This window comes from Nicotiana tabacum, chromosome 16 (genome assembly GCF_000715075.1).
Source record: "Nicotiana tabacum cultivar K326 chromosome 16, ASM71507v2, whole genome shotgun sequence".
Lineage (NCBI taxonomy): Eukaryota > Viridiplantae > Streptophyta > Magnoliopsida > Solanales > Solanaceae > Nicotiana > Nicotiana tabacum.
This window is the reverse complement of record NC_134095.1, coordinates 71,640,743-71,654,902: the sequence shown is the minus strand read 5'-3', so window position 1 is coordinate 71,654,902 and position 14,160 is coordinate 71,640,743. Positions and strand designations below refer to the sequence as shown.

General features: G+C 39.3%; 1 protein-coding gene across 3 annotated transcripts in view; it reads left to right on the top strand.

Moving 5' to 3' along the window:
- Positions 1–14,160, top strand: part of LOC107760870 (uncharacterized) — a 34,867-nt gene that overhangs the window by 2,223 nt on the left and 18,484 nt on the right. For 2 of the 3 annotated variants that reach the window (XM_016578979.2, XM_075232938.1), the window contains 8 exons: positions 938–1,378; positions 1,454–1,488; positions 1,583–1,658; positions 1,768–1,846; positions 4,452–4,535; positions 4,638–4,810; positions 5,104–5,157; positions 7,160–7,316. In XM_016578979.2, coding sequence (XP_016434465.2) covers positions 1,040–1,378; positions 1,454–1,488; positions 1,583–1,658; positions 1,768–1,846; positions 4,452–4,535; positions 4,638–4,810; positions 5,104–5,157; positions 7,160–7,316 — 997 coding nt within the window. In that variant the 5' untranslated portion in view covers positions 938–1,039. Of the gene's footprint in view, positions 1–652; positions 1,379–1,453; positions 1,489–1,582; positions 1,659–1,767; positions 1,847–4,451; positions 4,536–4,637; positions 4,811–5,103; positions 5,158–7,159; positions 7,317–14,160 lie in introns of all 3 variants that reach the window. The other variant, XM_075232937.1, reaches the window with a different exon arrangement.

Here is a 14,160-nt window from a genome sequence, read left to right as displayed (position 1 = left end):
CGATGGCCCTCAGAAATTATTTGCACCCAGTGGGTTTCGAACTTGAGACCTTGAAAGGGAGCAAAACCCAAGGCTCAAGTTAATTGCCACCAGGCCAACCCCTGAGGGTTAACTGTTCCATGTTGTTTCAGATCAAATCTTTTCTGCTGGTTGCATGAGTAGCTATTTAATAAATAGACCTTGGGTCTAACTCAACCCCAAAAGCTAGCTTCTAAGGTGAAGATTACCCAAGACCATATAATTTTAGATCCATTTGTTAACTCCCACCCGATGTGGGACTCAGCACCCCCTCGCACGCCTAGGACTGGACATTTTGAGCGTGGACAATATAATTGAGGGCCCAACATTGGGTAAAGTGGGATGAACCTGGCTCTGATATCATGTTAAAGAAAAGAAATGGACTTTGATCCTAACTCAACCCTAGAAGCTAGCTCATTAGGTGAAGATTTCCCAAGATCATATTTGTTAACTCCCACCCAATGTGGGACTCAACGGTAGCAATCATCTATTCTATTCTTGATTAATGATGCAGGTGCTTACTTGAGTTCGAATGGTAGATCAATGAGAGAAAAGTCATTGCATTTTGTTTGTTTCTTTAAGAGTTTTAGGATGAAACACCATGTCTTCTAGTGATCTATTAAATTGTGAACAGGTTTCTCAAATTTTCTCAACTTGGGGGAAGCTTCCCCGGAAAAAGAAAAATGGGTTGACAGAAAAGCATTTTGTGAGAACATTCTCCATTCTTCTTAAAAATGGAGTCCTGAATTGGATCAGTTCACCCAATGCTAAAGCCACACCTCAGTTTATCTATTTCTTCCTTTTTCTGCTTATTGAAGACATTGGTTATGACCTACTATGGATCCTTCTCTCACCAGTCAACTTGTGCAGCAATAATATGTGTCTATGGAACTCATCCTTCAAAGACTTCTGTATGCAGATGGACTGATTCTTGGCCAGCTTTGGTATCGTGTTAATATTTGACCCTTCAAAGTCTTGGAACTGGGAGACATTGGATATCTATGTTCGATATTTGAAGCTTATGGATGACCATACTGAACAGCCACTTCCACCTGGAGTTTCTATGTCAAAATCTTCACCGCTTGTGCCAACTTATAATCCTGCAGCCCATTTGACTCACTCCTTTCAGAAAACTGCTAATTCTCATTACAATGCTGGCAATGGCGATGGCACTCTTTTCCCTGTGGCCCCTTCTATACAACCTTGCTCTGAAGCTTTTCGTACCTCTGGACAAGAGTTTTCTGAGGCTGTACTCAATACGTTGCCGTCCAATTTGGAATCTGTTAACGGATTAAAGTTGCAGCCACAAAGTACTAATGATCTTGAGAGTGCTGCTCAGAATGCTGTTTTGCATGAACAGGTCTGTTGTACCCTATTGATAGGTGCTTTATTTCTTTCTTCTTTTTTATTGATCTATATTTGTTTGCCTGCACAGGAAATTGCAGCTCAGAAAGTAATACAAAGTCAAAGGTTTGTCTTAATTGGCTTCCATTTAAAATTTTATGAAGCTAAAACTATACTAAACAAATGGATGTTTTACGAAAATTTCACTTCTCAAATCCAGAGAAGCAAGGGCTGCAAGCGGACCTGAAGATAGTTCAGATATTTTCTCTGGTCGTCATGACCCAAATGCTTTAAAGGTGTTTTGAGTCTGTTTTGGACTCTTTGTTACCTTTGTTGTGATATCTCTCACGGTAGCACATTTTCTAGTTGCCCGTTCTAAATCTATCTGCTAACTGCAATTTATAGGAGCATTTACTCCAAATGACGGCAGAGCATCGAGTGCAAATGGCCTTAAAGCGTGGCAAGGCGACACAGCCCGAGGAAGGTTGGTATCTTGGTGCGATTTATGTGGAACAGTTGATATCCTTGTAATGATGTCATAATAAAAACATAGAATAAATTTATTACAAACCTTTTTTTTCCACTTTCAATATTTTCTCATGCCATGAAACAACTGAAATATACATTTTACCAATGGTTACTGCCAGAAACAATGTCCCTTTGAAATGTTTTGGCAGTGATTGGAAAAAAAAAACCTTTTCCCTCCCAAGTCCCAAATATAGATGTATGTCTATTTGCACCGTATGAAGGCACGGAAAGTCAACAAGATGAATTTTTAACACCTATTGGCTTTATCTGCATGATCCTCACTCTTTTACCTTTTGTTTTATGTGCTAATTTTGGCTGATTTTGTTGGGAACAACTCATCATGTTACCTTGGAGGAGGAGTTAATAGGTTTTTTATTTCTACATATGAAAAAAAGAGGTACTGTATTTTATTATTTGCCAGCAACAGTGAATGCTGGAAATAATTATGTCGAAAAGTATTGCAACATTAGAGATTGTGTAATCTGCCCAAAAGCCAATCATGAGTTCATCATATTTACTACAGCCGTGTTGCACCAAAAGATAATAGAAATGTGCATTTGTGCTTGACATTAATTACATATTCCTTTTCATTTTCAGAAAGTGTTGACTTTCTTTCTTCCACTTAGACCACCAAATCGCTGCTGAAATTTGAATTTCTTCTCTTATATTTCTCCCAAAACCTACAAACAAACATGCCATTTCTAGTTGGTGACTCCAGTGTGATAGCTCAGCGGGAAAAGGGAAATGAAACAAGCTATCAAAACTAGATAGAAATTCCTTATCAAAAAATAATTAGATCAAAACTTGATAGAAATTAGAAGATAGAGATAGAAATAGAGAAATAAAGGATAGAATCAAGCAATAGATGTAATTAGCCAAACACAGATATATTAAACTTGAGCCCTACTAACTAACAATCAATTACAAGATTATAACCCAATGGGAAAGAGAGTGTGAACTCATACATGGATTACCTACTTGAAGAATCCAAGGGAGATTCAATTTGAAGAGATAAAAGGTTTTCCCCTACAACTCACATAGAGTTTCAACATCAATAATCATCAAACACTAGCTAAGAAATGGAGACTTAAAACTATTTAATACATAAAATGGTGGCTTGTATTTGTAAATATTTTTGTTAGGTACATGAAATTTCTAATAGCTTGAACAGGCTGCTTCTTGGTCATGTAATGAAAGTTGGAGCCATTTATCTCAATGCTCAAAAACTCTTTTTTCCATTCAATTTTATTTTGCATGGGCCTCCGATCATCTAATGGTTGTGCATGCCAACTCCCCCAAAAAATTTCATTGGGAATTGGCATGGATTAGAATATCATTTAGTTACAGTTTAATATCATATGTTTTGTGTTGAAATTGTAATATCATTAAATTAAGGATGTTTATAAGGTTGAAATTTTTGATTGGACTGCTTTACCTTCTAATTTCGCCTCTTGTTTGCAAATTTACGTTTATTTCTAACAAAGACTTGTTTGACACTGTTCATGACACTAGTGAAAGCATTCATGGAAAATTAGCTTACAGTGAGCAAGCTAATGCAGACTATCAAATGAAATCTGGTTGTTATTTAGAGAAAATGTTATCCCACTACAGCTTAACTCATTGGTGAAGAGTTTTTCAAACTTTTTGTCCTAATGGCAATGATGTCTGTTGTCATGATCAGTTGATGTGCTTTCAGTTTACATTCAAAACTGAAAGTTGTAACTCCTAAGCTTTATCTAAGTTCTTTGCAACTCAGAGTTCAGGCTCTCTTTAGATTGTAATAATAGATTGATACTCTACTTATCTTATCTTATGAACAAAAGTAATAGATTGATTCTGTTAGCATAGTGATTACCAGATCTCGTATGAAACTGGATCTTGTTTCTTGTTTGGAAAAATTTGGGAGTTGAACCACTTTATAGTTGACCCTACTATGTTTATCTATGGTGATATTATACTGTTGTGGAATTTACTCTGAGAAATGGTAGGGTCAATGAGATTTAGATTTTGCTCACTCCATCTCTTCTCTATATTGAACAAATCCACAGCAGGCCTAAAATTGGAATAATCCAAGCAAATAAAGACTAGAGTATTCCGTGGTAAATAGCGTCACCAAAATAGACGGGGCTTTAGATTTGGCATGGCTTTGTAAAACAGTTATCTTTCATGGGTGCCCGTACATGATTAGTAGCACGAAATTCAAATCACTGTTTCTGCCCTTTATGAAGTTCTTAGTATGGACATTACTTTTATCAGAAAAGTGTTCTTATTTAGGCATTGACAAGAAAGAAAAGGAAAAAATTAATTATGGAAATTATGGCCAAACGTCACCTATTTTGAGGCAGAATTTCACATACTGGGGAGACAAGTACCTTCTTTCCTTTTCACAAATATTATGCTCTAGAACCGTATTATGAAACTTGGAAGTGTAACAAGAGGTGTTAAATAGTTCTAGATGGATAATCCTCTTCAGTTATCCTATGATGAGTTAGTTCGATTTGACTTCAAATTTTTGTGTTATTACAACAGGATGAGGAATGGTTAAATTTCTCCTTTGCCAGGTAATATGGAAATTGGAAATGGATATGGTGTGCCAGGTGGAGGTGCTTATTACAGTGCTTCAAATCCCGATGTCTCGATCTCCAGTAAGACTGGCTTCCTGTTTTGTGGCCAATGTATTTATCATCTTGTTCTAAATTCTATATTATATTCTCTTGTTTTATTTGTTTTTGCCTTTTCATATTCAGAGACAAATACAATCACTGGTCACAGAACAAATCAACATGGTACAGAGCCTACTGGGGGTCCTGGACATAATTCTGCTGGTAAAGAGTTGCCTGAATACCTCAAGCAGAAGTTGAGGGCTCGAGGTATTCTGAACGATGATTCAAAAATAGAGAACCTTGCCATATCAAGCAATGTAAGCTGATTATGATTTATGCATTACACACTGTCCTCCTAGTCCCTGTTTAAATTTGACATACTTCAAATGGTCCTGGGCGACTGGAATCCTGAATTAGACTTCTTTTTGTCTTCTAATTTTTGTGATAAACCAAGATTTCTTTTTTGGTTCTTATGAGATACTTGTTGTTAATGCCTAACAACCTCCGTTTTCTGAGAGCTCATTTTTCATTATCCAGTTATCCTCTTCATACTTTGTCTCCAAATGAAATTTTTCTAACAACTCTCTCTGAAATAATCTGCACATTTCAGAGCTCAATGGAACAATTATCAAAGACATCAGATACCAATTTGCCTGTGGGATGGGTGAGTTATGGCTTACTATACTTGCTTAAGCTTTCCCTTTGAAGTTCTTAATTTATTGCTTTTTTGTGTTAGACAGCTATACCTGAATATAATTACGGGGTATTGGCTTATGATTGTTAAAAGCTTCAATCTAATTTGATTTTTATTGATTGATATTTTGGGAATTAGAGCATTTGTACTCTCTGCTTAAAAGCCATATCTACGACTACAAGCCACTCATTGGAGAATCTCGGGCCAATAAGCTATGACTACGAAACGAATTGGATCAGGTTCAGAGCTTGAGCTATTAAAAAAAGAGCCAATTCAATGCTCAAGTCAAAGGGCAGAGTCCACTTATTCAATAGAAGAGAAGCCTGATCGCATATTAACTGGGCTAAAATAGCATCTTTTCTATCAATGCTAATAATAAGCTGGCATGCATCCTGTGCTGTGGAGTTGAATGTTTTCCTAGTACATATCTGGGTATGCCCTTGGGTGCTGAGTTAAAGAATGTTTAACATATGGCAGGGAGTGATAGAAAAATGTGAAAAAATTGGCCCCATGTAAGAAGCAGTAACTTTTTATAGGAAGGATGTCAAGACAAAAGGAGAATCCATTTGATTATGTGGGGTACAGTTGCTAAAGGCAAAAGACAAGAAATCTGGTGGCTAGGGAGTCAAATATTTGGGACTTCAGAAAAAACTTTGTTGTTGAAATGGCACTGGAGATTTAAAGATGGGAAAATGAGCTATGTTAAAATCTTTTTTTTTATGACCGAGAAATCCTTCTAGGATCAACCCGTAGGACCAATTGCAACCTTCGAAACTCGGGGATAATGGGCCTGCCCCTTTACCCGTCTCCACTTAAATACAAGGCTTAATTTGCATGGTGCAGGGCTCGAACCTGTGACCAAAATCGCAAGTCCCTCAACCCTTGTCACTTGAATACCCTGGGGTAAAATCATAGTACTGTTAAGTATGGAAAGACTGAAGGGTGGTGCACTAACCATGTAAGAGGAGTATATGGGATCTCTGTTTGGAAGCAAATAAAAAACCCTTGGGATTTTTTTTGGGACAATGTTAAGCTGAAAGTTTGAAGTGGAAAGAGAGTTTTAATGTGGGTTTACAGATGGCTAGAAAGAAATTTATGTTGTGTCTTTGCATTGAACAAAAAATTATAATGTTATTTTAACTTGATTTAAATGATATTTGCTTCATCTATTTCACTTAGTTGTAGTTTTTACAATTTCCTTCTGCATATAATGTTGTTTTAATATACCTACTCTTTCTGATACATATACAATACAGTATACATATATAATATGTGTGTGTTATTTATCGTCTTTCTTCATTTGTGCCTTTCTTCAGCAAAAGTGTGCTTTGCGGGTTAAGGTTCCATTCCACGATTTTTGCTAATAAATGAGTCAATGACACAAAATGAATAAAAAACCTAGTGGCAGTAGTGAACCAAGAAATATGTCCTTAAAGCAGTTCTTGTACTTGTCTTAGTAGCATCAATAAATGATACTATGTCTCTGTTGTATTTTTCAAATATAAATTGAACCCACATGTGATTTTTAGCAATTTAGAACTCTTTGGGGAAAGTCAACATGATGTTTAACATTGTTATTAAAAAGCCATCACTTAGCAATGCGAAACGAGGGGTTATCGCTTCATGAACGCTTTAGAGAAGTGTGCTCTTCAAACAATGAAGCCAAAATGATCCATACAAGAAACATTCGATTCTTTACATCTCAACTTTGAGGAATTTGATTAATGTCGTCATTATTGTATATAAAATGCTGAAGTAAGTTATTTTAACAGCAATTTGATTTTTGTAGTAATAAATTCATGTATTTGGTATGTTATAATTTTCCATGAACTGTGCGCTTCACTTCAAAGAAGCACACACTTTACTTGTCGATTTTCACTTTAATTACCATAGATCTTGTCACTTGCACTTTTCCCTTTTAAAAACACTTATGTTTATAGTGTTGATAATTTTCTGTAATTTGAGAATGCAGATTGAAGCAAGGGACCCTGCAAGTGGTGCTTTATATTTTTATAATGAAAGTACTATGAAAAGTCAGTGGGATAGACCTACTGAGGCTCCTGCACTAGTTTCCGGGGTGTGTTCGGTACTTCCTGAATATTGGCAGGAGGTTTTTGATGAATCAACTGGTATGCTATGTATCACAACTTTGCTAGTTGTTTACTTGCTACAAGTTATTTCATTATTTGTGGATGGAGAAAGATTAGATTAGAACACTCCTTATTTTTAAGCCAAAGTCGTAAGCGCCCCCTAAACTTGCTCGCATTTTTCACTTTGACACCTCAACGGACCCATTTTCCTATTAGACACTCCAACCTTAACAAATGTGTACCTATAAAACACAAAATGAAAACCAGTCAAAAAAATACGGCGCGTGTAACTCACACTCGAATATTGTGGCAAATGGATGATCAAGCGATGACATGTGGCATTTGTGCCAAAAGTAATTATTAGAAAAATGCATTTTGGGTTTTAAAAAGAGAAGCCTTTTGAACCTATTTAACTAATTAAAAAAAGCATTTAAAAAAGAAAAGGATGGAACACCACCGCCAACACAAATAACTCTCCTTTTTATTCTTCTTCCTCTTCGAAACCCCCCACCACCCGCTGCCGTTCCCCCACCCCACCAGCAATTATTCCCCCTTTCTTCCCTCTTTTAGGTTCAGTTAAAGAAAAGAGATAAAGGGAAACAAAAATGAAGAGAGTAGGGACGTCGCCGGAATGATTTTCTGATCAAAGCTCCGGTGACCAAACTTTTGCCTAGAATCTTTTCTGTTTCTAGTTCTTCTGTGTCAATTTGTCGATTAGCTAAAGATTCATGTTTTTTCCCACATGGTTCATGTTTTTGTTGGTTGTTTTGGTGAAATGAGAAGATGGGGTGGTGGGGGGACAGTGAGGTTTGTGAAGAGGGAGTCTTAACTTGTGAGAATAAAGTAAGGAAATTGAGGTGGTGAGGTGTATAACTGAATGAGTTTGTGTTTGTAATGGAAGAAGAGGTTATGGGGTGGAGTTCTTTGAGGTCCGAAGATGGTCAGTTAGGTTCTTCAATGGCTCTTTGGTGAAATTGAGTATTTTGTTGGCATGCTCTCAAAGTGCTGCCGGTGGTGGTTCTTGGTGGTTCCAGATCAGAAAAGGAAAGCGTGGATGGTGGTTGTGGTGGTAGTAGTGAGGGAGAGCGGCCGTGAAAATTTCCGATGAGGTGGTCGATGGGCGTCAAGCAAAAGCAGAGTAAAAGAGAAAGAGAAAGAGAAAGAGAAAGAGAAAGAGAAAGAGAAAGAGAAAGGAAAACATAAAAGCAATAGAAATGGATTAACCAACTTTGAGATGCTGGACGCGCTCAGAGAGAGTGAAACCTACACACTTCAACATGTCAGCAAAATGTGTCTAATAGGTACTCTTTTTGAGTTGTTATAGTGTTCAATAGGTACTAATGCTAATTCAAGTGTCAAAATGAAAAATGCGGACAACTTTAGGGGCCCGCTTATGACTTTGGCCTAATTTTTAACTCATTATAATAAATTGAATTAAAAAATATATTTATTATGGTGTTTATAGACCTAGAAAGGCATATGATAAAGCCTCGAGGGAGGTTTTGTGGAGATGTTTGGAGGTTAGCAGCGTTCCGGTAGCGTACACTAAGGTGATTAAGGACATGTATGATGGTGCTAAAACTCCGGTGAGGACTACGGGAGGTGACTCGGAACACTTTCCAGTTGTGATGGAGTTGCACCAGGGATTGACTCTTAGCCCGTTCTTATTTGCCCTGGCTATGGATGTGCTGACGCTGCACATTCAAGGGGAGGTGCCATGGTGCATGTTATTTATCGATGACATAGTGCTGATTGACGAGACGCGAGGCGGGGTTAATGCGAGGCTGGAGGTTTGAAGATAAACCTTAGAGTCTAAAGGTTTCAAGTTGAGCAAGACCAAAACGGGATGCTTGGAGTGCAAGTTCAGTGACAAGACTCATGAAGCAAATGTGGATATGAAGCTTGATACTCAAGTCATCCCGAGGAGGGATAGTTTGAAGTATTTTGGGTCTATAATCCAAGGTGACAGAGAGATTGACGATGAGGTCTCTTATCGTATTGGTGGGGGTGGACGAAATGGAGGCTCACATCTGGTGTTTTGTGTGATAAGAATGTGCCACATAGACTTAAGGGTAAGTTCTACAGAGTGGTGTTTAGACCTACTATGTTGTATGAGGCTGCATGTTGGCCAGTCAAGAACTCCCATATTCAGAAGATGAAAGTAGCAGAAATGAGGATGCTGGGATAGATGTGTGGGCATGGTATACCAGGAGAGATAAGATTAGGAATGAAGTTATTCGGGATGAAGTGAGAGTGGCCCCCGTGGAGGACAAGATGCGGGAGTTGAGGCTAAGATGGTTCGGGCACGTGAAGAGGAGTACTGATGCTCCTGTTAGGAGGTGTGAGATGATGGCTATGACGGGTCTGAGAAGAGGTAGAGGTAGACCAAAGAAGTATTGAGAAGAGGTGATTAGGCAGGACATGATGCTATTTCAGCTCACTGAGGACATGACCTAGGATAGAAGGGTGTGGAGGTTGAGAAATTAGGGTAGACGACTAGCAGGTAGTCGAGAATTCCCCGTTCTTTACTAGTAGTATTAGTAGCACTCTTGTATTTTTTGTATTCTTTGATCTCTAGTATTTACCTGTTGTTTCGTTCCATTCGTGTATCGTATTTCCCTTATTGTTACTATTTGATGCCACTTTTTCTTTTGCGGCTTCTCTTCTTCTCCCTTTTTTCCTTTCGTCTTTTGTCTCCCTCTTCTTTCTTCCTCATCCTTCTTTCTTTCTTCCTCCTTCTTCTTCCTCTTTTTTTTTTTTGATAAGGTACTCCCGTATACAAGAAGTACACCAAAAAGTAGAGAATTTACATCAGAACATGATTCTCTACAAAAGACGCCCAATCTTCCATACAAATAGGGGCTATATGAGTGCACCAAAAAGCGATCAAATACAAAAGACTATTCTTAAGATGTGAAAAAGGAGACTCAATCCCCTCAAAAGCTCTCCTATTTCTCTCCCCCCAAACTATCCACATGAGAGCTAACGGGGCAAACTTCCACGCCTTTTTCTTTCTTCTTCTACGGAAACCGGCCTAGCTATATAGCATTTCCTTTACAATGCTTGGCATCACCCATTGAACACCAAAAAAGTTCATGATCACCCTCCACAAAGCCGAGGACACAGGGCAATGCAACAAAAGATGATCAACTTCTTCCCCTGAGCTTTTACACATATAGCACCAACTAACAAGTGTAATTGCCCTCTTTCGCAGATTCTCAACAGTCAAAATCACTCCCTCGCCGCTAGCCATGCGAAAAGCACACCTTTGTAGGCGCCTTAGGAATCCAGATCGAGGAGTATGGAAAAGAGACCTCCTTTCTCACCAACATACTCTGGTAAAAGGACTTTACGGTGAACAGACCATCACCACGCAAACCTATCTCCAGGAATCACATGATGGCTGAGGCCTGTCTTGCCCATATAGTAGTGTCAATAAGTCTTGGAGCTCCGCAATCTCCCAATCTTGGAGATCCTTCTAAATGAGAGGTTCCATACTACCCCCCCTACATGCTCCTTACGAATCTGTTGGACCATCAATTCCTTCTGGTTTGAAACTCTGAAGACGTGGTTGAAAGAGACCCTCAGAGTATCCTCTCCACACCACCTATGATTCCAAAAGCTGATTCTCCTTCATCGCCCACCCTGTAAGAGATGTTGCCACTGAAGGATTCCCAATTCTTCATGCTCCTCCACATGCCACACCCGAAAGGTGTTGTGATTGCCTTGGTCCTCCAACCCCCTCCCGTGGAATCGTACTTTTCTACTATGGCCTCCCTCCACCCCGAATCTCCACAACCATTTCCCCAACAAAGCTCTGTTGAATACCTTAAGATCTTTTACTCCAAGTCCACCCCACTTCTTTGGGGAAGTGACTGTCTGCCAATTCAGTAGATGATACTTTCTAGTTCCATCCGCTGTATCCCAAAGAAAATTCCTTTGAAGCCGCTATAGTTTTTCTGTGATGCTGACAGGAGCTTGCAACAGGGACAAGTAATAGGTGGGCATACTCGATAAAGTGCTTTTAATGAGCACTTCCTTTCCGTCTTTTGACAAGTACCGTTTCTGCCAGCCTGCTAATCTTTTTTCAACCCTTTTGATTACTGGATTCCAAACCGTAGTATCCTTATATGAAGCGCCCAATGAGAGACCCAGGTAAGTAGTGGGAAGGGAGCCCACCTTACATCTGAGAACATAAGACAAAGCATCGATGTTAGCAACCTCACCCACCGGGAAAATCTCACACTTGCCGAGATTGATTTTGAGACCTGATACTATCTGAAACCACTGCAGGACCTGCTTCAGGTAGGTCAATTGATCCATATCGGCATCACAGAAAACCAGGGTGTCATTCGCAAAGAGCAAATGAGAGACTCTTCGGGCACTGGGCACCCCGATCGGAGCTGAGAATCCTCTCAGGAAGCCTCCGCCCGCCGCTCGATCCATCATTTTACTCAAAACATCCATCACTAGAATGAATAACATGGGGGATAGGGGGGTCTCCTTGCCTGAGACCCCTGGAGCTGCTAAAGAAACCACACGGGCTACCATTAACCAGGATAGAGAATCCGACTGAGGAAATGCAGAACTTGATCAATCCCCTCCATCTTGCTCCAAACCCCATCCGCATCATAATGAAATCCAGGAACTCCCAATTGACATGGTCAAAAGCCTTCTCAAGGTCCAACTTGCATAGTAAGCCGAAATCTCTATTTTTCCTTCTGGAGTCTACAAGTTCATTTGCCACCAAAGCGGCATCCAGGATCTGCCTACCTTCCACAAACGCATTATGGGAGGACGAAACAGACACGTCATGAACCTTCTTGAGTCTATTGGAAAGCACTTTAGAAATAATCTTGTAAATGCTCCCCACGAGACTAATAGGCCTGTAGTCACTGATAGATGATGCACCTTCTTTCTTAGGCACAATAGTAATAAAAGAAGCATTGATACTTCTCTCAAAAACACCATTCACATGGAAGTATTCAATGGCTTCCATCAACTCCCCCTTGATGGTGTCCCAACAGAGCTGGAAGAAGGCCATGGAGAAACCATCAGGGCCGAGGGCCTTATCACCAGCACAACTCGACACAGCCTCGTGCACCTCCTCCTCCTCGAAAGCCCTTTCTAGCCACTCACTCTCTCCCTCCCCTATATGGTTGAACTCTATTCCCCCCAAAGTCGGCCTCCAACTAACTTCCTCTTTGTATAAGTTCTCATAAAACCCCACTATCGCCCCTTTTACCTCCTCCTCTCCCTCAATCCTCACCCCATCCACAACTAAGGACTCTATGAAGTTTCTCCTTCGATTTGCAACCGCCACCCTGTGGAAAAATTTGGTATTCGAATCCCTTTCCTTTAACCACAGCGCCCTCGATTTTTGCCGCCAACTAGTCTCCTGAGCTATTGCTAACTCGACTATTTCCCTCTTAACCTCCCCCAATCTCTCTTTCTCAGATTCATCTAACTCCCTCGCCCCTTCCCCTCTCTCTAGATCCCCCAATTCATGCATAAGCTCCCTCATTTTAACCTCTACCCTCCCAAAAACCTCCTTATTCCACCTAATAATATCTTCCTTGAGCAATTTAAGTTTCTTCGAAAGACGAAATGAAGGTGTCCTTGATACCCCGTAGCTTGTCCACCATTCTTTCACCTTGTCACCAAATCCTGGCACCTTCAAAAACAACATCTCTACCTCTCCAGGTAGGGCTAAGGTCTATGTACACACTACCCTCCCCAGATCCCACTTGTGGGATTATACTGGTATGTTGTTGTTGTTGTTGTTGTTTTCTTTGTAGGCTGATCCTTTTTTTAATGTAATCTTGATACAATTGCTATTTCTCAAAAGATTTTGGCTTCCACCTTTTCTGGATGATTGCTCTAGCAGGAATCATTTCATTGTTTTGTTACATATGGAAATGCTCTTTTCAAGAAGATAATAAGTGAAAAAGTAGTGCTGTATTCTGGGCCGGGCCCGGGCCTTCGTGGGCCAAACGGGCCTGGGCTTCGTGGGCCTGGGCTCTGGCGGTCCCGGGCCTGGCGGTCCCGGGCTTCGTGGGCTCAACGGGTGGAACCGGCCCGTGACGGGCCTAAGCCCACATGGTCCTGCGCTTAACGGGCCGGGCTCGTGGGCTTCCCGGGCCTAGCGGTTTTTTTTTTTTTTTTAAGGCAATTTCTTGTAGTATCATGGGTATATTAAAAATATATATGTAGTATATATGTAGATCTAATTATTAAAGTGCTTGACGAAAAAGAAAAATAACAAAACAATAGTAAAACACTAAATTGTCATGCATAATATATTGTCTTGTAGTATATATATTGTATCTTATGTATATATATTATAACTTATTACTTATATATTTTCTTGTAGTATATATTGTATGTTATGTATATATATTCTCTTATATATTTTTTTGTAGTATATATTGTATCTTATGTATATATATTCTCTTATGTATATATATTCTCTTATATATTTTCTTGTAGTATATATATTGTATCTTATGTATATATATTCTCTTATATATTTTCTTGTAGTATATATTGTATGTTATGTATATATTGTAGCTTATAAATAATTCTAAGTAAAGACAAAGAAATATTGCGAAAATATATTCAAGGGTAGAAGCAATAAATTTTATTACCAAAAATGGCATATCTTTCTTAGTCATCCTTCCCCCAATGGAATGAGCACAACAAGTTTCTAATACCACCATTAGAAGGAAAAACAACTAAGGAAGATGTGCCAAAATATAAGTTACATATTAGTCTATGTATTATCTCTAACAAATCTCATAAATCCTTCAAGGTTCGGAGGAGGTTGCGTTGGTGGTGGTGGAAAAGAAGCTTGTTCATCACCACTTCCGGGCGAAGCCGAATC